The sequence below is a fragment of the Entelurus aequoreus genome, linkage group LG05 (genome assembly GCF_033978785.1).
Source record: "Entelurus aequoreus isolate RoL-2023_Sb linkage group LG05, RoL_Eaeq_v1.1, whole genome shotgun sequence".
Classification (NCBI taxonomy): Eukaryota; Metazoa; Chordata; class Actinopteri; order Syngnathiformes; family Syngnathidae; genus Entelurus; species Entelurus aequoreus.
Genome location: NC_084735.1, coordinates 30,713,901 through 30,740,588, shown reverse-complemented (window position 1 = coordinate 30,740,588; position 26,688 = coordinate 30,713,901). Strand labels below are relative to the sequence as shown.

At 38.4% G+C, this 26,688-nt stretch overlaps 1 protein-coding gene across 1 annotated transcript; it reads left to right on the top strand.

Annotated features, from left to right (window-relative positions):
- On the top strand, window positions 1–26,297 carry LOC133650464 (neuronal migration protein doublecortin-like). Its single transcript, XM_062047722.1, has 7 exons — window positions 1–158; window positions 5,103–5,529; window positions 7,132–7,472; window positions 21,095–21,197; window positions 22,250–22,342; window positions 25,159–25,256; window positions 25,322–26,297. Exons 2-7 carry the CDS (start codon window positions 5,166–5,168, stop codon window positions 25,376–25,378), a joined length of 1,056 nt encoding a protein of 351 aa, XP_061903706.1. The 5' UTR covers window positions 1–158; window positions 5,103–5,165; the 3' UTR covers window positions 25,379–26,297.
- Window positions 26,298–26,688: the final 391 nt, after the last annotated feature.

Sequence of the window (26,688 nt, the reverse complement as noted above, 5' to 3'; positions counted from 1 at the left end):
GGCGGCTGCCCCGATGAGGCAGGCAGGCAGCGGCTGGCAGACAAAGGGAGCTGAGAGGCGGCGTGGATCTTTTCTTCGACACACACACACTCTCTGACACACTCCTTCACACACTCCCCCTGCGCGCGCTCCCTTCACTGGTGCAAGCAGCCACGCAGGTGAGTCCGCGTCTGGGTGGGATTATGGGCACACTCGACGGAAGAAATTAGGCTTGGGAGTCTGTTTAAGATAGTTTTTAGACTTTACAGGAGATGATTAGACTTGTTTTCACTTGCGTGTGTGTGAGATTGAGCTGATTTTTAGACAGTAATTAAAGTAAATTGGCACCAGCTGGTGCCCTGTGCCATATCCGTTTTAATAAGTGTCATTCATTCAGCTTCTTGGTATTCCTTTGTATAAAATAATTTTTAGTTTGAGGCAGTACGTGTCACACAATGTGAGCCAAAAATGACCAATCCAGGCTTTTATTCCTGGTTAAGTGATGTCACTATATTGTAATTTTAGGTCAAAGTGTGAATTAATAAGTGTTGTGCCAATTAAGATGCACTTTTTGGGCTAGTAAGATGGTGCTCCTCCAGCAAGCATGCACATGGTAGTGATGTCATTCTGAATGCAGTAAAGTAGACAATAGATGTCCTTCCAGTTAATACTCTGCAGGGGAAGGACTGGTCACTTTTTTTTAAAGCAGCAGATGGGCTTAAAAAACCTGCTCTTTGTCAGCTGAGGAGCCCCTGGTCCCCACCCTTGTCAGCATGCGGCTCATAAAAGCTGCTAAGCAATCTTTATTAATGGATGTCACTGTGACCGTCACTGCAATGGTCGTTGCTTAAAGACCCAAAATGAAGAGTTTGAACTGTGAGACAAGCTTTTAGTTCCCATAAACGGAGTCCATCTATCCATTTTCTACCGCTTGTCCCTTTCGGGGTCGCGGGGGTTGCTGGAGCCTATCTCAGCTACATTCGGGTGGAAGGCGGGGTACACCCTGGACAAGTCGCCACCTCATGGCAGGGCCAACACAGACAGACAACATTCATGGAGTCATCCTCTTTTTCTCCATGTTATCCTGTCTTTGATTTATTTTACCCTTTGAACCTAATATATTTTTTGATGTCCTATCTAAACTGTTCTGTTGTGATCAAAGGTTGCAGTTTCAAAAAAGTAGTAAGCTCAAAGACAGTAGTAGCCTGCAGTGGATTTTCTAAACGCAGCAGTGATAAGACCCGGGTGTCCAAACTTTTTCCACCGACGGCTGCATCCTGAAAAAGGACACCGTGGCCATTTTGACATTTTATTTTCAACCAGGCTAAAACCAACCCATGAAGATGTGTGTATTTGGAAAAAAAAGAAAAATAAACAGCCTGCATGTCACCTTTTTGTATATGTGTCCCACAGAACAGCAATCTATCTGTGGAGGGGGTGTAAAATGACATATTGTCTAATTTGCATAATTGTCTACCGTGTGCTAAAAACGTGCATGAAACATGTTTAGAAAAACAAATGTCAGAATCCTGCGAGTGTTTTATTTTGATACATGATATTTTGATTGTGTCCAATGCGACCAACAAAAAAAGTTGTTAGATTTGTCACTAATTTTAGGAATTTGGACGATCCCATTCAGTATCGGGTTCCGATACCAACACAATTCAAAGTTCGGAAATTTAAAATTTTCGGCACCATGGTGTTTGTTTAAAAAGATTCCACAAGTGCTAGCTGTTTACTCTGTAACGTGGTTTCAGATATGTCTATAAAATAAGACATTTAAGGTAGCTTAGCACTTAGCATGGCTTCTTGCTCAGGGTGTTTCATGTTAAGCTATTCCTCCAACAATAATGGTAAGAAATTAAGTTAATTTGCTGCCATGGAGGCGAGAATTAGTAACTGTTCCGCACTGTGTATGGACATCGTTTGGTAAGCTGTACCAACTCTCTGCCAAAACTAAATGGGATGCAAACAATAAAATGATGCATCGACAAAACTAATTTAGATATCGGGAACTGATCGGAAATGAAAAAAATGTCAAGTTGCATTTTAATTCTCTAAATATATAGTTTAGTTGGCAACACTGATCCCTCCTGCTACATCCTCTTATTCTCTGGCAGACCAAGTGTCAAGTAGCAGAGTTACGATGCCATCTACTGTACGAAATTGTAAAGACAAACTACTGTCAGACAGTGCCATTACGTGTTCATGAGTGAGTGCGCATTGGGTAGCATTACTTTTATTTGTGGTGTACCACAGGGGTTGTTAAAATTATAGCTGCGGACAAAAAATGGCCCAAGGGCCACACTTTGGACACCACTGGATTGGACCTATTTCCTACCGGATTCTTATTTTTACCGACATTTTTCTATGCTGCCAATTTTGTTAGTTGGAGTAAATACCCTCTTCTGTTCCAGGCAAGGTCCACAAGGGCATGATTGGATGGGTTTGGTGTAGAAGAATCACTTAATTCTGAACTCCACACTGCATAACTGTGAGCCATGTATGAGTCATCTGTAATAGCTTTCATTTTCACTTCCTTGCAATGGTCGGTGTCCCAATACTTGTGTCCACATAGTGCTATCATATTGTGGATCGCAAATCAATGTATGCCAGCCATCCATGCTTTGAAGTGCTTCAAGCATACTTATTCAAGCCTGATCAACATGAAGATGGTCCTCCACACACGCAGGATATCACAAAGCACAGTTTGGTTATTGTTTGATGGGTACTCATTTGCATTTATCCTGAAGAGGCTGGATGCATTGAATCTCACTTAAATGCATGTCGCGCTCTTTTGGGACGTCCACTCAGAGCTTACTGATAGTACACTGTCAAACACTAAGTATTCACATTGAGTGTCTGAACCTTTCTTTCACACCCTCGTCATCCAAAATGGTGGTCAAACACAGTAAAATATTGAGCATTAATCACCCATTTTGATAGACTACTCGCTGGTTTGGCCGTGAAGTTAAATTTGGCTTGGCACGATAGTTTGGAACAGTAAATTCTAATGGCTGTCATCTATAGTGATATCATAACTAGTGGTTCTCAACGGTTTTGACCTACCGTCAGCCCTTAAATGGTGACCCGAATTGCATGAATTTAATTACAATTCAAGGAAATGCTAAATAAATTGGTCTGTATGCTACTTTAAATTAAAAAAAAATCCCATACAGTAAACTGTTGTTTTTTGCTGTTAATTGGCCCTGGGCCTGACTGTGTAATAATTAGAGTATTGATTCTCAAACTGTGGTACATTGTACCACTAGTGGTATGTGGGCTCTAGCCAGTGGTATGCCATATAATCATTTAAAAAAGTGTTTTCTTCCTATATTCAACGTTACTGTTCAAACTTCTATGTTATAGTGGCCAAAATATTAAATATACTTGTTGACTAAAACCTGCCTTATTGTTAATGAATACTTAAGCCTAGTACGCGACTCCATTTTAATGCTGGTCATTATGGTGGTACTGGGAGAGACAATTTATTTTCTGATGTGGTACTTGGAGAAAAAAGTTTGAGAACCACTGAACCAGAGCATGAAAAACATTCTAAATATGGTGTTTAACATTATTAGAGCCCTGTAGGTGTGAAATGGCACCCACATAGTCACCTTTACATGATCTCTTTAAGTGGCAAATACTCTAGTACCGATATTTTTAGTCCAGCCATTTTTATGCTTGAAAATGTTGGCCAAAAATACGCAGAATATGCTCTACAAAAATCTGCGATAGTGAAGCTGCAAACTTCACAGCGCAATGTGGCGAGGGACCGAATGTATGCTTGTGATGAGCATTTGCAATTTTCCTTGGCGATTTTGAATGTCTCTAAACAGTATGATATTTACATAAATATAACATAATACCAACATTGGAAACACTGCTGCTCAATTGTCATCACTGTAACTTTAAAAGATGGCTAGAAATTAAAGCACAAGCTAACGTTAGCTTACCTAGTGGCTGTTTACCTTTTAGCTGGGAGGCTTGTCCATTTTCTTGCTGCGTTTTTGAAAGTCTTTAAAATCTACTTACCAACGCCGAAAATATAGGTGCCAACAATATACAGTGGGAAACTCACTTGTTGTGAAAGTGGTGTTTTTTTCCTGTACATTTCCTCTTTTTTGACAATGAACATCAAACAGTTTTGAGTTTTTTTGATTGACTAGATCTTGTCAAATTGTTGTAATGTGGGTTTGTTAACTTTATAACTGTAAAGCTTGTATATTTCATCCTCACCACTAGGGGTGCTGAGGTTACTGCCTAAATAACAGACGTGTGAATAGAGAGCTAGCTAGCTTGTACAGTACTATAGGGCTGCAACAACTAATCGATTAAAATCGATTATAAAAATAGTTGGCGATTAATTTAGTCACCGATTCGTTGGATCTATGCTATGCGCATGCGCAGAGGCTACTTTATTTTTTTAGTTGTATTTTTTATTTTTTTTAATAAACCTTTATTTATAAACTGCAACATTTACAAACAGCTGAGAAACAATAATCAAAATAAGTATAGTGCCAGTATGCTGTTTTTTTTCCAATAAAATACTGGAAAGGATAGAAAAATGTAGTTTGTCTCTTATCCGATTATTAATCGATTAATCAAAGGATTTATAATAATAATAATACCTGGGATTTATATAGCGCTTTTCTAAGTACCCAAAGTCGCTTTACATGTTAAAAACCCATCATTCATTCACACCTGGTGGTGGTAAGCTACTTTCGTAGCCACAGCTGCCCTGGGGTAGACTGACGGAAGCGTGGCTGCCAATTTGCGCCTACGGCCCCTCCGACCACCACCTATCATTCATTCAACATTCATTCACCGGTGTGAGCGGCACCGGGGGCAAGGGTGAAGTGTCCTGCCCAAGGACACAACGGCATGGTAAGAGGCGGGGCACGAACCTGCAACCCTCAGGTTTCTGACACGGGCGCTCTACCCACTACGCCATGCCAACAGATTAATCGATTATCAAATTACATGTTAGTTGCAGCCCTACTGTACTAACACATTTCTACTGTTTTATAACCACACTTGGTTTAATTCAATGTGTATAATTGCAATATCAGTTTAAAAAAAAAAATTGTTTTGATTGCAACATACTTTTCCTGTGTTTGTAGATTCCGGAGCTGTTCCCCACCCCCTCTCCACTCATCCGTCACAAGCATCACCAGTCAGTCATCATGGAGCTTGACTTCGGGCACTTTGACGAGCGAGACAAGGCGTCCCGTACAGCACGGGGCGGCCGCCTGAACGGACTCCCCAGCCCGACCCACAGCGCCCACTGCAGCTTCTACCGTACACGCACCCTGCAAGCCCTGTCCAACGAGAAGAAGGCTAAAAAGGTGCGCTTCTACCGCAATGGCGACCGCTACTTTAAGGGCATCGTGTACGCTGTGGCCAATGACCGGTTTCGCACCTTCGACTCTCTGCTGGCCGACCTGACTCGCTCGCTGTCCGACCACATCAACCTGCCTCAGGGCGTCCGATTCATCTTCTCCATTGATGGCACAAACAGGGTCTCAGCCCTTGATGAACTTGAGGAGGGTAAGCTTTTCTTTCTTAACAGGTGAAAAGCATACAAAAAAAGTAACAAAGTATTGTGGTGTTGTGAAGTAATCCAAATCTATTTGCAACAAGATAATTGCGAATCAGTCTGTCTGAGCAAAGAACTATTTGTCATTGTTCAATGAAGTTAAAGTATGTAATTGTACATTCTTGGCTACTTTTAATGGCATACTTGTTTAAGTTCTGCAGTCCTTCTTTTTCTTTTTGTTACTCCCAGTTCAAACAGTCAGACTTTGTTGAATAAACTCAAGACAAGGTGTTTAAAAATGATTAGACTGCCTTTTTCAGACTTGATTTATACTGGCCAGCCCACCAAATCAGTGCCATTTGCTTGTTGTAACTTTCAAAATAAACTTGTAATAAGATATTATACACATGGAGCTACTCAATATGTGTTGGTCTATTTCAGGCTAATTTAGTTTTTGTTCAAAGTTTACATGGCGAAGTGGCAGGGGTGCTCAAAAAATCGATTCACATCCAAATCGCTATTTATATTTATTTTGATTCTAAATAGATTCCTAATTTCCGAGAATCGTTTAAGAAATATATTTTTTATATACATTTTTGGATTAAAAACATTGAATTAGTAATTTAGTTTTATCTCTCCACCTCTGTACATAGCATGTATGATCTATAATAATTAGAGCATGTTGACACCACTTAGCACTTTGTAGCAATTCAACAATTTTTTTTTAAATGTCAAAAAAATTATTAGTATCAGGACAGTGCTGAGATTTAAAATCAACTTTACATTTAGAACATTGTCTTAATTATTTGTAACTGTATATTTGCAGTTGGAACCAAAATGATTCCTACCCTGGTAAGATTTTCATTGTGTGACAAGTGCAGTTAAGAAGACAGGCAGCACAGTAAGCCGTGGCGTATTTTTCTCTTCTTGTGGGGTGTATATAATTAATTGCTCAATTTCCTGGGCACTGTATAATCCTGCTTTTTGTCTTTGCTGTAATCTCTCCACACTTGGACTAATTGTTGCCTAAGATTCCAAAATGTCCCTCTCCCCCACTGTCACTCTTCCCCCTGCTCATGCCCTTTGTTTCCACTGGCCCCCCTCTGCATTTTGCAACAAGCTGCAGAAGAATGAGGGTTACGAACAGAAAAAGGGAGATTATGTAGAGCATATACACAGTTTTGTAAAGCAGATTTATGACATGGAGGCATTAATTACAGTACAGTAGCTACACCAATAAGAACAATAACTATCATGAATTGTGATTTTACAAAGACAATACACAGATTTTGCAGTGGTGTAGAATATTACTGCATTATACTGATTTACTATTTGCATTTTTAACCTCCCCCATACTTTGAAAAGCAAGTGTTGCACATCTAGCAGGTTTTAGCAAGTGTAATAGTTTTATACCTTGGAATATTCTTCTCCTTGCATATTTCTCTTGTAATGGTCTCTTTGGACTAAAATAAGGTTTGGAACCCCCTTGGAACTCTAAAATTGATCTAAAGACTTAATCCTCTGCCGAGCGTGTGAGAGAGGACACCACTGGGGCTCTCCGGTGTCTACAATGTGCTCGCAACACACTAACCAAATATTGTCTTCCATCTCAGGGGAGAGCTATGTTTGTGCTTCGGAAAACCTCTTCAAGAAGGTGGACTACACAAAGAACGTCAACCCCAACTGGTCGGTGAACGTGAAGGCCTCGGCCAGCCAGAGGAACATTCAGTCATTGAGTGCTAAAGCCGGCAGCGAGTCCCGAGAGTGCAAGGACTTTGTTCGACCCAAACTGGTGACGGTGATGCGCAGCGGCGTCAAGCCACGCAAGGCTGTGCGCGTCCTGCTCAACAAGAAGACTGCGCACTCCTTCGAACAGGTGCTCACTGACATCACAGAGGCCATTAAGCTGGAAAGCGGAGCAGTTAAAAAGATCTACACGCTGGATGGGAAGCAGGTATGTCATTGCATTTGTAGTTTGGATTAGGGATGATTCGAGCCTATTATCGAATCCTCTTATCGAACCGATTCCTTATCGATTCTCTTATCGAGTCCAGATAGGTTGTTGTATATGGAAAAACACACACAATATTTGGTTTAACATAAGCTCACTTTTATTATATAAGAAAAAAATAAAATCTAATAAACAAATAAATAAATATTGACTGTTACCCCCCTAAAAAAAATAAATAAAAAAAATAAATATTGACTGTTGTTACCCAAAGTATATTATACAGTAACACAAAAACAACCTGTCTCTGTGATCACTATAGGTGTATAAATATTAATATAGTGTTAAATTATATGTATGTGCTGCGGTTGCTTTAAGAACGTTGCGACAGCTGCCGTAAAGGAGGTGCGTTGCTAGCCTGGTTGCTATGTTTCCGGTTGGTCGTAAAAGTGTTCGTCATGTGTTTGTACCCTGCTCAAATGTCTCAGTAAAGTTATTCATTGGATTATACCTTTTTTGTTTTGAACTTTATTACACCTTGGAGCGCTTTTTCCGGTCCATTTTTTTCCTGCTTTCCCTATCTGCACCTAATGACTGAGCTACGTGACGTAATTTCTTGCGATGTCCCACGGGGCATTTCTGGTCGGGACGGGATTCATTCCCAGGGATTCGAATAAAGAACCAACTCTTTTTCTTTACTACAGTGGTCTCGATAACGGGTACCGGTTCTCAAAAAGGGATTAGAGTCGAGGACTCGGTTCTTTTCTTATCGAACAACCGGGAAAACCGGTTTCGAGTATCATCCCTAGATTGGATGGTCACATGATTGTTTTTGAAAGCCGCACATAAATTAACTTGGGCACTTCATTTGGTTACACTTGCACATTGATATCCAATACTAGTAATAGACCCAAAATATTTAACGCTTCATATGTTGCAGTACAGTTAACACCACTGCAAGGTTTGGCCGCAATTATTGGTTGCGGTCAATCCACACTGTGCATCATTTTATAAACTGTCAACCCAACAATAAATGTTTGGCATTTACGCTTTCATCCGCCATGTTTATATTTGTCAGTTTGATTATAAGGTGGTCCCACAGTTTTCGTTAATCAGTTTTCAAATGTCAGACGAAATTATACGAAGCCATAATGTAAAACCAATAATCTGTTCCAGACAAAACAAATTGTATATGATTTTAAACTATTCAAAATATATGAACAGGACTGGAGCAATAAATCAATCGCAGGTTAAATTAAAATGGACACTGTTTTTGTCTCTCACTTCCAATCAGGGTGCAAAGGGTTCATTCTGCATCAGTCTCATCACCTGAGCCTGATATTCAATAGTAGAACTAAATGGTGAACCCTATTGTCAGTCATCCACATCCTTTGTCGATGTGGGCGAAGGCGGGACCACTCGCTTACACACATAGGGCACCAAGAGGGCCTTGCTACTAGCTACTTGCTAGTGAGCAGCACCGCAAGGTAACAAAAATTAGGAGACAAGATAATTGCTAAACCAAATGTCCCTGTGTGGGAATATTTGGATAAATGAACATTTCCCCTTTTTTAATTTTACCTTTTTTATTGTTGAAGACTTGTTTTTGTGAAGATGAGCTTAGAGTTAAGAGGTGAAGAAGGGTCACACTGATGCCACCTTCTGTATTTTGTTCAGAGTTCTTTCTTGAGTTAGTGTTTCTCACCTTCTTTATCAAAGTGCTGGCACATTGCACTTGATAAAAGTACAAAGATTGAGCCACCAACATGTTTGTGTGCTGCAATGTTCGTTCGTGCAATAGGGAAAAACCAGGGCGAACATTTTTGGCAACGTTTGCGTATCAATACAAAAGTGATGGTGAGATGTTATGCAAACAAAAAATGTTGGCATTATAATTCATAACATTTTTAATATGCACCGAACCTGAGATGGATAATGGGTTCAGTATTCGTACCATCTGAAAAGACAATATGGGGACAAATCTAGCATGCACGCGCATACATAAAATGCAATGTTTGATCCTTTTATAGAGAATGGAAAACCAAACTTCGCAGGACTTTAGATCTTCTAAAAAATCCAACAACAAAAGAACTGTAATAACCACAAGGCAGGTGATCAAACTAAAAGCAATAAAGGATACTGGTAATTGTATTGACCTTTGCGTCATGGAACACAATACTTTGTCCTCTACCCTACATGACCACTTTGAAGGCCCAGACCAATGAAACCACCGATAATGATTTAATAATGCATTTTTGCTTCTGTTGCCCTCTGATCTTCATGAGTAGATAGATGCATGAGTGACTGAATGACCTCAAAGCCTGCTCACAGCTCTTGTGGTAATGAAGCACTACAGTGCAAGGGCGAACACCATTCTAGGATGACGATCAACATCAAAAATATGATTTATGAATTTAGTTCTACCTTAAATTATCTGTTCCATTGTCAATCTGTCACCATTCCTAATAATCATGCAAGTGTAAAAAGTAAAATTAATTGGTAAAATGTGTCTTAAAGGGGCCTTGTTATGCAAAACCAACTTTTCTTACCTTTTTGGTATACGTTTTTGTGTATTTGGGATCTGTATAAGTCCCGAAAGTTTGAAATCAAACCGTGGAGTCTTCCGTCATACTTTCCCTAAACGAGACGTTTAGAATTTGTGCAATTTGTGATGATTTTTCAAAGTGTAATGTCAGAGGATATCTCCATATATGGCATAAAATTATCCAAAGTGCTTTGCACGAGGCCGCCATTGTAGTCTGACGCTGTAGTCAATAAGCACATTTTTTTTTACTATCCTGTTGCTGTGGGACAGACTGGCTTGTACATGCACATGCTGTTGCCATTTTTTAATACGAAGTAGTGTATAGTTCAAACTTAATCTGTCAGTAGCATCACTATAGAAGTGCTAAAAACCTCAACATGGCTGAGGGGAAGAACACTCAAAGTGGAGGCACGTAAACAAGACCGCCTACAAACCATTACACGTTATTTAAACCACAAGGTGTTTTAAATGTAGAAAAAAAAATTATATGACCCGTTTAACTTTGACAAAGGTGTAAAACCTTAAACATTTAACAAGTGACACTTATTGCTTTGAAATGCGCGTCTGATTCCTTAATGAACTGATTGCTGCATGTTTTTAATTTTTTTTTTTATCAAAACCCGCTTAATTGGCCAAGTATGTTTTACTCGCACCAAAGATGTTTTCCATTTCTGAAATGTACAATCTTTCAAAATTCCATTCTCCTGATCAATCATCAAATTAGTTCTCAAATCAATGCAAGATGTAATAAAACATGTTTCTTCTCTGTATAAGGCATTGCTTGCTAAGGGAAGGTACTGTCTATGGATTTTGATTTGAATGCATTTTCACAAGGGAGTCCTCTCTAAGCCCCCAGGTTTTGGACTGTTGCAGAACAGATGTGAAATTGTTCTGCAATTGTAATAAGATTCTGCACATTTCTGGTTTTGTATTATTAATTATAAATTGTAGAGTAAAGATATTTCAGCACGCATCCCAATAAAATGTGTGATTGTGCGTTCATCATTGGAGGGATTAATTGTTTATCTTAATGAATGTATGTGATTAATGGGATGCCTGCATGTTCATTAAAATGCAGAGCCTGCACAATTTCTCCTTTTTGTGTGTGGCGGTAGTGGTACATTGTAGCAGCGGTGTGTTGGAGGTGATCTGGTAGAGGCGTTATTGATGCAGTGCCTGCCCCTCCCTGACTCTCTGCCGATCTGTCCTCCTCCTTCCTACCATTGCATTGCGATAGCTGCGAGGTCTGGTTGCTAGGAGACCACATCCTAGGCACAAAGACGAAGCCCAGCTGGTGCGGACCAGTCTGTCTGATGCCACATCCTGTGTAGTGGGTGTGAAAGTTTACAATCGATGCTGAATTTGGCTTAAACACCAAATCTATTTTTATTTTTAACATGTGCATTCCTTCATTGGTATTGATTGCTTGGCTCAGTCCTTTTGTTTTAAAGCAGGACCTTATTATTATTTTTTTTTTAGTAGGGTTACACCTGTTTCCCTGCTTTTTTCTAAATGCAGCACCGACATGAGACACCCAGTCCTCACTTTGAGGAAATTGCTCCCATTTTCCCCTCAAACACTGCTGCTTTTCACTCCATCTAGAAGGGTGGGGCCGATGGATTCAGGAGTAATTTTCCGCCCTTAGTCTGTTGCGATCACAATTTTTTTTGCTGCATGGGGGGGTTAATTATTTCCCATTACCTTAAAGCATGTCTTTTTGATTTGCTTTTAACAAGAAAATTAAATCAATCCTTATCTAACCGCCTGCAGACCTTTTTGTGTTAAATCCTGTGTCTGGTTTGCTTCTTGTTAAACACTTTCATTTAATAAATGCCGAATGGTATTTGTGAGAGCTCGTCAGGGTGCTATTTTCTCTGCAGCACTTTGAGTGTCCATCAGTTTGACCCTGCTTTGAATACCAGCCATTTTTTCTCTCTCCAAATGATTCTGCATAAGAGCCACTGTAGAGCAGCAATGGAGGCGTGAGGAAAGCTTTACACAAGACAAGGTCATGCGAACAAAAGATTTCCGATTTGCTTTCAATGCTGTTTATGGAAAATTATGTGCAGGATATAAGATGGATACATGTGTTCAGGTCATTTTGATTAAATACATCTGGTAAAGGGATTGTGGGGTTCTGCTTGCTCTTGACCAGCAGAAGCTGTTGTCATGGCGATAAGCTTTGCCGACACTGCTTCAGCTTGTAACAGTGGAATACGCTGTGTGCCTTCTTTTTTTTTTTTTTTACCTATACCAGCTTCGCCCATTTTATTATATCACATAAACGTGTAATTCTCTCCAACCCCCCATTTTTGGTGGGTTTATATAGGGCGTGGTCATGTATCCTCACTGCCGTTGTTACTGCATCAACTGGTGAACATGACTTAAGGGGGAACAGAGGGGGGACGCACAATTTAATGATGCACAGGCCAGCATCCGTCAGGCCTGCTTCCTAGATGTTAAGGGAGGGGAGGGTTTGAAAAGATCAGACACCAGCTGGCCCCCATGACTGTGCAGATATATCGCTGCCTGACTCATTCATCTGCTGCTTCAAATGAGAGATGATGGTTAACTCGCTGATGCACCAAGTCACACGCAGGTCACCAAGAATGAATTCCTTTTTAGATACATGGACTTGCACCCTTTATATGAGCCCCGACCACCCTTATTTTATGTCCCCATTTTCTTTGGATTGTTTGATTTGGGTTTGTCGTGAGCAGAATGATGCAGATTTCCTTGAAACTTTGTAGAGCATTGACTAAGCGCATTTTGTTACACTATTTTTTTGTATAAATTGCTATTAATGAAAGTAAAAATAATTATTTATTAATTTCATTCATCTATTTTACATTGTTTTATGCCTGTAGAAACTAAATCAAAACAGAGGTACCACTTTTGGCCTTTTTATGCATTTGACTTAATTGCTTCTCTTATCCAAGTGTTTTCAAGATATCTACTTATACTGTATATGTTGCCCTATGATGTTGCCCTATTTGATGCTGGTCCTGGACAGTGTGACCAAACATACTTTGTTTGGTATCAGTCTGAGTGCATAAACACCTTAGCCTACATTACTCACATCAGTTGCAAGGCTAAATAGTGCTATTCTAGCTTTAATGACACTTGAAGACTGAGTTCAACAGTTTAGACACAGGAAATAAACTATCAGTAATTGCTGAGGCGTGATGGAGAAGGGGTAGGATTGAATGAAGTCAGGTTCTTCCTACTTTTAGAACATATTGAGTTGCATAAGGGTAAACGTGCTGTTCGTCAGTGTAACTTGTTTGAAACAAATATCAATTTACTCCCAAATTGCTCCTGTTCTATTTTATATTTTTGTAATTTTTTATTTAAAAAAAAAAAAAAATTCCGATACAAAGGTCATTCCACCAAAATCTGGTATTTGCTTGTTGGAGCTCTCTCAAACCTTCCTTTTTTGCATTTAAAATCTTAATTTCTGCACCCCTCCAACTCTAAAGCATTTAAATTGTTAAAAAGGACACTAAGCTGACGATAATTGAGTTTAGTAACAGGAGTGAGTTTTTATCTTAAATTTAGCAAATACATCAGTACTTTTGCTTATGAGTTTAATTGGTTCTGTGATGGTGCTCTTATATCGAGCCACAACACTGCCAGTAAGTTTTGATATCCAACAAAGTTGAATTGGCAGCCAAACAAGGTTTAGCAACAAATAAATGCAAACATTGAAAAAATACAATATTTTTGGTGGATATTTTCAATGCCAATATTCATATTTTTGTGCACTTTTTGTGTATTTCACAGATTTTTGATCTTTTTTTTGTGATTTTTATTTTTATTTTTTTTATCGGTTTTGCTTTTTTTTTTTTTTTTTTTTACGTTATCAAAATAATGGCAGCGTTTTAGCCAGCCTCTGGGCGGGGTTATGATATCTTTGTTAACCTAGCCATACTTTGAGGATGTAGTATAAGTGGAATAGAAGTTGACAGTGTATTTTTAAATGATCCATGTGTCTCCATATAGCCGTGATATTTGCCGAAACTCTGTAACAATACTTTGTTACATCTCCACGCGTAGAGAAAAGAGAGACTTTAAAATGTAACTAGCTGTATTTATTCATTTAAACCATTTAACACCAGACATGTAAAGCTTGGTGTGACACGAGTAACCAATTTGTGTTAAAATACGAGACTTCAACTATCGTAATGTTGAGAGATCTCCGGCGGTTCACCTTCTTGTTCCCCGGGGAGGGAGCCTCATATCCAGGCTGTGGAGACAACTTCATGCACGGAACTTTTTTCAGCGTTTAGAAGTAAAACCTTACATCTGATCAATCTTTTACACCTAAATAGGTGGACTCATGTCTTACGGTGTGTATTATTGTATTATTTTGACTTGTATAATCAATGTGCTGAAACTACCGCTATTGTGATTAATTTCCTGCCTTAATTGCAAATACAAAATAGGGTAATACTCAGATATCCTAAATTATATTCCACATATTTACATTTGAAAGTACAACCTACAACATATTTAAAACATCTGCAATAATGTAGAGCTGAGGGATTATTTAAAATTAATTAAAAAAAGAAATAGGACTTTTAGAGACATTTCGATTAACAATTTCATTAAAACATCTTTAAAACTAATATCTGAGTAGTACTTTGTGATGTTGCTGTATGAAATTGAACAAGAAAGACAGACGATCTCTGTCTTTGTGGAACATCTGGACTTCCTTCACAGGTGTGTTTCTGAGAAGACATCCAACTACAGAACATCAAGTGAGCAAAGCTGATGATTGACTGCCATGTTACATTTTATTTAAAAAAATACAGTCATGTAATAAGTAATTGCTTTGAAGTACGGCTGTCAAACGTTTAAAATATTTAATCGCGATTAATCACATTTTGTTCATAGTTGACTAAAAAATTAATCGCGATTAATCAGATATACATAACTTTTCATCAAGTGTACCCTTGAAAAATCTTTTTCAAGTTATAACACTATGAACGGACAATTTGCTTTAAGGAAATGTATTTTAAACTTTATGCTAATAAAATTTACACATATTCCTCAACTGATGGACCAGCATTTATTTAGGTGCAAATATCACAGAATAACATTACAAAATATCTCTGACAAATGGGGATGGGTACCTTTCACATTTAAATCCATACAGTACTCCTGGTACCTGGGAATTGATACCTGTACTCAACGGTACCAATTTTTGGTACTTTAGTGTTCATGTGGTAAAAAAAAAGTTTAATAATGAAATCTTGAAATTGTTAAATGTAACATTTATTTCTCTTGATCAATCATCAAATATATCAAAACAATATCCAATTATTTGTATAGTAACATGTTGGCAATTGTTTTTGCAAATTTCTTCAACATAAACACTTAACTACAACAGTGCAGTGTTTTCTTAGTATTGCACAAAATACAACCCGGCTCTATGTACTGCTTACTTTTTTAATCTGGAAAATGTGATGGGGGTCCATGGAGGCAATTAAGTTAAACAAATAAGCAAAAAGTGATGGGGAAAAATAAAGACAATCTTTGTTTTTGTTTTCCAAGAGTATTAAACTACAAATTAAAGTGAAGCCAAGACTTTACATCAACATTACAAAGTACAGTACAAGGAACCGAGCTGATTTTAACTAATTGTATTTGTTCAAAGTTTGTATTTGACAAAACTTGTTTTGGTGCATATACAAGTTTTCCTATAATGTAAAAAAATGTTTCGATACCAAATCTTACTGGCAGCGTTCTGGCTCCATACTCGTAACCCAAAATACTTGTCTCAAATCAATCGTCCCTATTAATATGAATTTAATTTCATTCAACACATGCTTTTGAATAAGAAAACCAAACTTCTAGGTATGAAGTAATGGATAAAAACTATAGAATGTACTACAAAACACAGTCATTTTATCAAGTATGTACTCGGGTACAGAATTTACCTACAGTTTATCAATTTACAATTTATCTACTGCTTCTCGGTCAAACACCACTTCTCCATATTTGCATGAGTAATGGTCCGCCCTTTTTAGAAAGTATTTTAATGCCCTTTGCTAACCTTATTGTATAGCATATTATAGCCTTTATTAAGTCAGCTACATATACTGTCATGTTTTTTGAGGTGTTCTTTCTTTAATTCAATGAATATCATCCGCTGCTTGTTCTCAGTACTGTATAAACTCACTTGCTTTGTTTCCGAAACCATATTATGCCTTGCTAGCTATTGGCTGAACACTCGTGAGATACCTGATGTTTTGGGTGGGATCATGCGGGACTCACTGACATTTGCTAAGCCTAGTAGTGGGGAGGCTCGTAAACCTGAATTTTTGCCCGCAACCTTAAGCATACGTTGAGGGACAGCTTGTAGCCCTAAAAACTTGTGATATGTGGCACTTGTCAGCTGAGGTACCATTGTACGTGAATTATAGCCATCCAGCATGTTGAAGCTAATCTTAATTACATTTTACAGTTAATTTGATCATGCTATTATGCATTGTATTTCCTAGGCATGCAAATTGCACCTATTTCAGTGGAATGGCCGATTAACAGTCCTAGTAACATGATCCTGGTAATATTGGCAATTTTACAACCAAATCAAACCACACCTTTTGTAACATGCATTTCATTACTCATTGCCCTGACAAATTCTTATTTTGGATTGTTGATGCAGGGCCACTAATGACAATATTAGGAGTTATAATTCAGTGCCATTGACCTTTTTCTGTGGTTTGTCATTTGGGTGTTGCAAAAAAAATCTAAACTTTGCATGTAAGTATATAATGTCAAACGTACATTTTAATGTAATGTATCTAAAACATGTCCTGAAGACTGGCAATCTAACGGGCACCTAACTTTATATATATAGGATCCTACTATGTCTGTCCCCCCCCCTTTTATCCTTACTTGGCTACAACTTGACCCCTATCAGCCAGTTGCAGTCACCGGTCAGTTGGGCTGAATAATTCAGTTGTCATTTTTGGGAGGTCATGCGGCCCTTGACAGCTGGTGAGGCAGAGATTAGGGAATGGGTTGGATGGTATAAAGTGTGATGGGGGTTCTCTAAGGAACCTTCTCAATATATAAACAATCAAATCTGCACACTATTAAAAATAAAAAACAAGGTCTGCTGATTGTGTGGCGTGGTTTCATGTTATCTGCCTGACCGCCACAGGGTTAAGTTTATTTGAACTTTTTCCATGTGGAAAGATACTTTCCAAGCTGGTTTCCAATGTCATGTTTCAAAGCAACTCTTGGCATATTAGGAGCAAGCAAAAATGTTTTCCACAATTGCTGCAACTGTAGACAGCTGCCAGACCTATACACAGTGGATGCATTATTCATATGATCATTTATATATATACACTGTATAAGATGATTTGTAAAGAGCAACTGGATAATGTGCAACTTACTGTATATGATCCCTGGTGGCAAATGGGATTAGTCAAAGTGCTTTGCTTAAGAAGGTTGTTGTCATGCAGATAAACGCAGCTTATTTTTGTCTTTATAGATGCTCTTTACTGAGTCACCTTCTTCATCCTGTAGCTACTTTTCAATACTTTTTTGACTTTTGACATGCTCAAAGGAAGTACAATTTGAGAAAACTTGGAGTTGATTCCTTACCAGCTTTGGTTTTGGCTCTAAAAAAAAAACCCAGCTTAGTGTTTATGCCATGGGTTGGACCTGGAGATACATTTTTCTCCATAGTCAAAAAATGTTAATCAATTTTAGTGTCCAACTCTTACTTTCTGCCATTCATCAAATGCAACTATTAAACACTTATTCAAAAACAAATGTGACACAAAGTGCTTTACAGACATGAAAACAATGCCTTGATGACTCACCCCATCACCAGTACACAAACGGAAGCATGGCTATAATTTATTATTCCTAACTAAATGAAGATGAGGATTTATTTTGCCATAATAGTGTCTGTAATTTGACTTTTTTGAGAATTTTCTTTTGGCTCTGTACTGTCTTTTTTTTAACCACATTTTTATTGATATTGATACACATTTTGCTTTTTTGGAGCTGTCAAAAATGAGTTAACTAATATGATCACAAAAAATACAGCATTAATTTTAATCATACATCCCTTACCTGAACCATGGATGGTTACCCAAAAGGCGGGGCAGGTTCTTAAACGGTCAGGCACTGACCGTCAGTGATCAGATCAATGCATAAGTCAGTGCACAGATGCGTGAGGAGACTCGACTGTTGTCCTCAGTGGCAAATTTCACTCTGAAATAAAACCTGCTGGTACTTGGATAAAACTGTTGGCAAGTTTTAAGCAAATACATGATGTACATTGAAGTAAAACATTTTTGTAAATGGTCCGACAATAAAATAGTATTTGTCAAAAATATTAAGGGCTTTTTTTAAGTTGATTTAAATTATTCAAGCAAGTAATAACCTTGATTAATCAAATATGATTAATCCAATTTAAAAGAATCATTTGACAGCACTACTTATAGTGGGTAGGTCACTAAATGGATGTGACCCCACCACCGGGGCAGTTTTCATTTTACCAGCATATTCCTGCTGAGAGCTTAAGGAGGCAGTCTTTAGGATACCCACTTGATCTCTTTAATGAGCTCTGCTCTTAAAGCTATTTAAACAGCCGAGTCTTAGCCACCCCTCCTGGCCCATTTCTCCTCCAGTGGCTGCTCTCTGGAGGGAAATGTGTGCTTCCATTTTATGATAAAAGGTGTATTGCGCTTCTTGCCACACAGCAGTTTCTGGCTCTTGCTTTTAGTCATAATAAAACCACCTAACACGTTCTGTAAATTAGCCATAGCTAGCTAATTAACATTTGATCCCTGGAGTCAAAGCACTGTCTTAAGTGGATCAACCAGGCCAGGGTTTTATTCTGGTTTCCATGATGGTCCAAAGTGTACAGCTGTTGGATGCCACGCCACTAAGTCACCACCACACACTTGTAACTTGTTGGCCAAGACAGCTGCTGGGTGGGACCTTCCCAAATTATCTGCAGCTCATAGTTTGGATGCGTATCACCAAATGTGCCGCAATACCAAATGTGACACTACAGGGTCGTCCATCATGCCACATGTCCATGTTGTGGATTTGTTGCGTCTACAACATCCACTTGTGTGGCGTTTTATTTCAAACATGTAGTCACAGTGGCGTCTTTATGAGTTCTAATAGTCACTGGAGTAAGTTTCATACCAAAAAAACTACAGAACTCCTAGGTCTGTATTTTTATTCCAATAGCAATTTGCTAAACCGATGCAGAATTAGTTTGAGCGTCTAATCAAAGAAATTTCTCCGATTAATTTTTACTCATGTAAGAGTTTCAGCATGAACAGTTTTAAACCTAAACTTGGATGTATGAAAATTCGGTATTAAAATTTAAATTTTTTTATTCTATTTTTAAAAGCCCTGCTGGCAATTTATTTTTATTTAATTATGTTAAACATGTGTATCTCTCTTTTAATTAAATTGATTAAAATAATATTTCTAAATGTTTTTCTATAAACATATTGGCCACAGTCTAACTTTAAATATTGCTAACCTTACTGCTGAAACAAACTAACAAAGAATTATGTGACAACTCGGTACACGCACTGGCTAGGGAGGTTCCAATTGGTGTTTCTGATACTGATCACATGTATTACTTGTAAATTTTAGAAAAAAATTATGTTGAGTACCATTGACAATTTAACAATAGCAACACAATATATAAGCTAGCTCCTTGTCTTTTATTACATAAAATATTTTGAGCGAAATAAAGTCAATACTAAACATAAACTAGTATTAATTTAAATCATTTGGATTTCCTGTGTTCAGGGAATTATTTACTTTTAATATAAGTTAGCATAAACAAAAATATTTTGAGAAGCTAAAAATTGATATAGCCATCGATCATATATATTACCTTTGGTATCAACGCCACCATTTTACGTATTGATCTGCCTTCTTGGGTGTCATGTACTGACTGACAATGCTGACACACCTATTGATATATTATCCTCTCGAGACTTTTATTAGTCTAATTGTTAATTTCCTGTTTATCTTCTTACTTTCTGCTGTAACGTGGTTCTATCTACACTTCCTAAACTTTACCAAGCACTTATTTCTTGTGTAACATGGCTAGCCTCGTCCTCCAGTGATAATGATACTAAGAAATGCAGTTTTTTTCTGTAATGGAGGTGATTATTAACTTAAAAGAGCGGCTCCACACCGTGTATGGAGACATAATTAGCTGCTAGCCGCTTGTCAGCCAGTGGACTAAAAAAATAGTGTCCAAGGCGATCTGCTTTAATCAACAATGGGACTTATCCAGGGTGTACCCCGCCTTCCACCCAAATGCAGCTGAGAAAGGCTCCAGCACCCCCCGCGACCCTGAAAAGGACAAGGGGTAGAAAATGGATGGATGGGTGCTCACTTTTTTTTCACAAAATGGCCGATACTGATCGGAGATCGATCGGCACATCCCTAGTACCAACATTGTTCCTTTGCTACCATAAAGTCCACTAGGCTGTTTTGAATGGCAAACTATGGGTTGTTTGACACTCACTGAGCAAATGGCCTAAAACATTTGTTGATATACATTAACTTCATAACTGAGCTATTGTTCTGTAGTAAATATAAAATAAACATTGAAAGCAAAGTCACTGCATCTTGTGGGCTGCTAATCCCAGTTACCACTGGTTGGTAAAGTGTTTGATTTATTTAATTGAAAGACATGGATTAAAAGCAAGGGAGAAATGTCTTTTTGTGTGTGTGTGAATATGTTTAAGGTGCTAAAGGTGCCTTTTTACAAAGGAGGGGTAGTAGAAGGAATGGCTGCAGACATCTGTCCACTGTATGCAACACATTGATTCAACAGCTGCTGGGGACTGTGAAGTTGAATCATTCAACATTGCGACAAAGGTGTAACACTGCACAACAATGTGTGTTCGAGTGGTAAAACGCTGGCTTGGAATATATGCTGAATACACCATCTATTTCAAAGGCATTTAAAGATGGGAGAAAAATAAAATACAATTAGGATAATCCAAATGTGGATAGGTGCTTGGTTTTAATATTTTTATTTATACAACCACTGTTTTTCTTACCCATACAGGTTACTTGCCTTCAAGATTTCTTTGGAGAAGATGACGTCTTCATCGCATGTGGACCTGAGAAATTCCGCTATGCACAAGATGACTTCTCTCTGGATGAGAACGGTACTATATTTATTTGCAGTGAAATGTATTATGCTCAGTTTTAAAAGTATTAAATAATATTTTTAGGATTGTGGTTTGCAGTGGTGTATGAATGCAATGCATCTTTTTGTTTTTTTTGTAGCTAAATATGAATATTCTATATGTAGCTCTTTGCGTGTTAATGTAAGGAAAAGATGAGGTGTCAGAAAGAGGCCAATAAGGAGACAGACAGGAGGGAGTCTTATCTGCGGGCGCCAGCGAGAATAAGAAAAGGTAGAAGAAACCATTAATCTGCCCGGTGACAGGTTGAGGCCATAGCTGATGCGTCACTACTGATACTGCACAGAAATGATAAACCAATCCTCTTAGTCTCTAAAATCCCTTTTTTGTTGTTTTCCGAAGAAAACCACCTCCAAATATAAGTAGCTGTATCAAAAATTGTGCTTTTTTTTTCTCCGAAGATCATAATGCTCACTTTAGCAGGTGCACCTCCTTGGTATGATGCAGTGCAGTTCTGAGCTGTGAACAGTTGCATGGGAGGAAGGTTAAGATGGAGATAAATGCTTTAGATGAATGTAGGACATGTACAGTAATTAGCAACTAGAGATGATTTTTTTTTATGTAGAGTTTCTGCTAGCAAAAAAGTGCCAAGCTTTGAATCACCTTTTTGTGTTTCTTCTTTATTTATCCGCCTGTTATTGAACGAAAGCATGCTCAGCACAGGCTGTGCTTCTTGGGCCAGGTTGCTAGGCGACCAGTAGCCCTGAGCAATACTGTATCATTTAACCACATTTTTGAAAAACACTGAAAAGCTTTGTTGAAATAAACCGTGAACACATGCCGTCAAACTTATTTTCTGCTGTTTAGTCACGTAACCTATTTTGGATTTTGTGTATTTTCTGCTTCAAAGCACCCCAAAAAACCATGGCATGTTTATTCCACACAAATAACATGAGTTTAGAACCGAACCCTTGACTTCCAAACAAACTCTTTCCACGGGTCTTCTGTCATCACTATGCCAGTCTAGTTATTCAAATATTTAGTTAACACGTGCTGGTGTTTTGTCATTGCAGAGTGCAGAGTGATGAAGACTCCCAACAAAGTACTGCGTGGTTCAATCAAGAGTCCTTTATCCTTTCAACGCTGCAAGTCTCCTGCTGAATCAAGTAAGCTTTATTTTCTTAACAAAATTAATTTCTAATATTTTCATTTTAGGGATGTGCCGAGCGATCGGTCATTGATCAGTATCATCCGATTTTTCATGAAAAAGTATGTGATTGCCAATTAATGCTTTTTAATGCTGATCATAAACGCCGGTGCCTTTTGGCTGACACCATTTATTTTTAGTCTCCCGCTAACAAGCTTTGTATTGCTATGCAGTGTGGTGCCAGTCCACTAAATTAATCCCCTCCGTTGCGACAAACTGCATTTGTTAGTATCCATGTCTCGTTATCACTGGAGTTCAATGCTAAACATGTTACACACCAACAGCAAGCCAGCAGCAAACATGCTAATAGCTAAGCTAACCGCAACGCTGGCTTCAAACAACACCAATAAGTAAGTGCTTAGTGAACTTTAAGCAGTCTAGATGGAACCACGTTCAGCGGTAAGTAGAAGATATGACTAGGAAATTTACAAAAATAGTCTAGAGAAAGAATACCATAACGGTTGGTGTGTCAGCATTGTCAGTCAGTACACTTGTAAGAGAGCTGATCTAGTCATACTTTGGTAGTGTTGATAACAAGGATAGTATCACTATGATTGATACTAGAGCAGATATTCTCAAACTGTGGTACGTGTATCACTAGTGGTACATGAACTCCACTACGGGTACGCCAAATAATCACTTGATTAAAGCAGTGTTTTAATTTTCTATATTCAAACGGTGTTACTGTTCAGTGTGTTTAATGTTACAAAGGCCAAAAATGTTAAATATTCTTGTTCAATAAAACGTCAACCTTGTTTGTAATGAATACTTAGGCCTATTATGCTACTGTATTTTAATGTTGGTCGTTATGGTGGTACTTGTAGAGCCAAGTTTTTTCTGTGGTGGTACTTGATGAGAAAAGCTTGAGAACCACTGTACCAGAGTGATTTGATTGATATTTTTTTTATTTTGTCCAATGTTATGTTTTAATGTTTACAAATTCAGGAGGACTTGAGAGCAAAACAAAGGTGTGCTTTTGTTTAGTAATTGTGTACTATTGACTTTGTTTTGCTGAAACAGTTGTATGTGAATAAGGAACTAGTTTAAATGGACAAAGATAATGTTACAAAATTACATCCCATAAATCAGGCAAAAAGAACAGTGGCGTGTAAACAGCCTCATGCCGTTTGACTGATATTTAACAAACACTTTATCATCTCCTGCAGGCAACTGCTTGAATCGTTGTAGGAAAAACACCAGCTGTAACAATTTCTGCCATTTTTCCCAACATGATGCTAATTTCATCTTCTTTGCTGTGAAATCACAGTGGATGTGTGACTGCAAGCCACAGAGCAGGTGTACGTGTTCAATCCCCTGCAGGGTGGATGACAATTCCACACAATAGAAGGGTGTTTGGTTGGGGGTTCCGTCCTTTTAGCTGCTTTGATTGGTTTATTGATTAGCGTTGAACGGGAATGCCGTGCAGATGTCAGGCCAGCTGTTTAGAATTACATTAGTTGGATTGTGCATGTAAACTGTAACCTCAGTGTCTCTAATATCCTCATGCTGGATTAGATTTTCCATGGAGTATAAATTCTTTAAGAAATCGAAAGCTAGAGTTTTTTTGAGGGGAATTTTAGCTGCACTTGCCACTGGCATAACAGTGTTTGTGTGGTTTTTAGCGTCTGCTTCTTCTGAATGACACTTCTAGGAGACAATACTGTCATTAAGTGGTTCCATGAAGCTTGCATGCTGTATCAACAATGAAGCTTTGTTCAAGTTGTGTTTTTAATAGACTTAGTGGCCACCTGGCTCTTTTTAGTGCATGTTGACAAAAGAAAGAAGCCCTTATAAAGCCCTTCTGTTGCTCTTTAGATGTAAACACACAAACTGAATCCTAGCATTGGGAGGACCAAACAAGTGCAGTTTAACCTAAACTTGTTTTGGGTCAACCCACGTTCAAGTCTATTTAGATGTGCGCCGCTTATTTTCAATAACTGACATTTGGAGCTTCGAGGTGTTCAATTTGTACAGCAACTCCCTAAAATCAAACTTTACTATTGACGACCAAAATGGGGCTAGAGCAGGGGTGTCAAACTCATTTTAGCTCAGGGGCTGCATGGAGGAAAATCTGTGCACACGCGGGCCGGACTATTAAAATCATGGCATTAAAACTAAAAAATACAATAAAAATATAGAAAAAAATATCGGCAGCAGTAAAGTTTAGATCCATGAAGGAAAGAAGAAAGTGAATGAATGTTTATAACTGAATAAATTTACATATGCATAATGTTTTCTTTTGTATTTTTTTTTAAATGAATTAATGTTTATGACCTTGTTCCAAAACAATATAGAATGTGAGATATAACAGGATAATGCATACATTTATCATTTGTTTTCAAAACGCTTACAAAAAAGTGGAACCCCAAAAATTTACTGTGGGACCCCATTTTTATGACTTGATGGGGTCCCTGGGACCCCATTTTGAAAATTCCTAGAGCCAACACAGATGGAGTGTTGGTCCGTTCAAAACGGCAGCAGTCACCTGTGGCCTGCGGGCCGGTTCTAATACTAATCAAATATAATCTCGGGGGCCATAGATCATTCATTCGCGGGCCGGATCTGGCCCACAGGCCTTGACTTTGACACGACTGGGCTAGAGAAAGACCAACCATGTTGCTTTACGTTACGCAGTATTGAGGAAGAATACATTTTCAGTACTTCGTATTAAAAGTCAAAACATCAAGTCATCTGCAACTGAATGTGATATATTGTGATATCCATATGCCCCGCCCTTCGTGACTTTTTACCGCCTTCCTCCTCTCGTCCTCTCAGCCAATGGGACGGGCTCCAGCAGCCAGATTTCCACCCCCGTCTCCAAACACTCCCCCACCTCCACTCCAACCAGTCCTGGGCTCAATGACAAACAAAAGGTACACGCACACACATCCTCTTATTGCCTACTGATGCTGAGATGCTATCTAAATGTTGTTTCCAGGATCTGTACCTGCCCTTATCACTGGATGATGACGATTCTGTCGGGGAGTCTATGTAGACTCTCCTCCTGTCTGGCTTTCCACATCCTCTAAGAGCGCCATCTTGCGGTTGAGGCAATGCACTGATGCCCTTTGCTGCTTGAAAACACAAAACATTGTATTTCCTTCCTTTTTTTTAATCACCAAAACATTCATCACAAAGATTTCGCACTGTTTAAAAAAACCCCCCCCAAAAAACGAAAAAAAAAAAAAAAAAATCACTTTAATTATTGGACACACTCTTTTTACACTACACGATTCCAAGCAGCAAATGGGTGATTTTAAGTGGCAAATCTGTAAGCTCTTTTTTATGACTTTGTATGTCTTGCCCTAGGTGCATCCTTCCTAACTTTGCTGTAAATACTGTGTACAGTTCTCATATCCTCCTGGTTTTCCGCTCGCCATTGCTGTGCTTCCATAACACTGTTGTCTGATGGGGGGACAAAGTGTGGAAAAGGCAACTCCTAGATCGAATATGGTGATAAAGATTCTCTTTATTGGCTCCAAACAGTAAGTAGCAGGCTATATATGGTTAGTGTTGTGCATGAGACATCATTTTAAGGCTTTAGGTGCATCAGAAAAGCTGATTTGAAGGACCTAACGGTGCATAAGAATGACCAAAGTTCAACTCTTTATTGGGCCAATCAGTACACAGCAGTTTTTTTCAAATTAACAAATCATAGATGAATACATGATAAAGGTTGCAAAGCCAAAGTGTTGCAGGATTTATAAAAAGGGGATTTATTTGAAAATATTCCATAGGAGGGAGGATTACTTGATGCATGTTCTGTTTTATGACTCGCCTGGCTTTTAATATTTTATAAAGTTTAATTTATATTTAAGTGTATTTTTGATTTTTTTTCTACTCTTTCCAATGTTTCGTGTGCAGCTCTTTTTAAAAACACATTAAAGTGAATGTTGGGTTTTCCCCCCAAAATATTCTAGTGAAGAGTTTTTTCAGGTTTTGCAGGCCATCAAGCCTGAGACTTTTCGAATTGGATGACACTGAAGCACAAACTGCTGCGGGCACTTTGAATGTCAGCATACAGTAGAATACCACGATTATAAAGCGTGACCACAATTTGTGCTGCTTGTGTAGCAGCTTTTCTCTTTTCAATCGAGCATCTATGCATCTAGATGGAAGGATGGTGAAGAAACGTCCTCGCAATTTGTCGTAAAAAGTGTTGCGTCCTTACTTAACCTTCATCGCCATCATGTAACAGCCCGTCTGCTGTCATTGTATGGATACAAATGTGTTTTTGCGACCAGAGAAGATTTACAATTACAAAAAATGTATTTGAAATTGAAAAATATTTTCAAACAAGTTTTT

What these genes read in the sequence shown, in the direction of transcription:
- LOC133650464 (XM_062047722.1), top strand. Translation starts at nt 5,166, where the DNA reads ATGGAGCTTGACTTCGGGCACTTTGACGAGCGAGACAAGGCGTCCCGT. An exon ending in CCTTGATGAACTTGAGGAGG is followed by an intron (nt 5,530 to 7,131) that starts GTAAGCTTTTCT and finishes CTTCCATCTCAG; the next exon opens with GGGAGAGCTATGTTTGTGCT. An exon ending in GGCTCAATGACAAACAAAAG is followed by an intron (nt 25,257 to 25,321) that starts GTACACGCACAC and finishes TGTTGTTTCCAG; the next exon opens with GATCTGTACCTGCCCTTATC.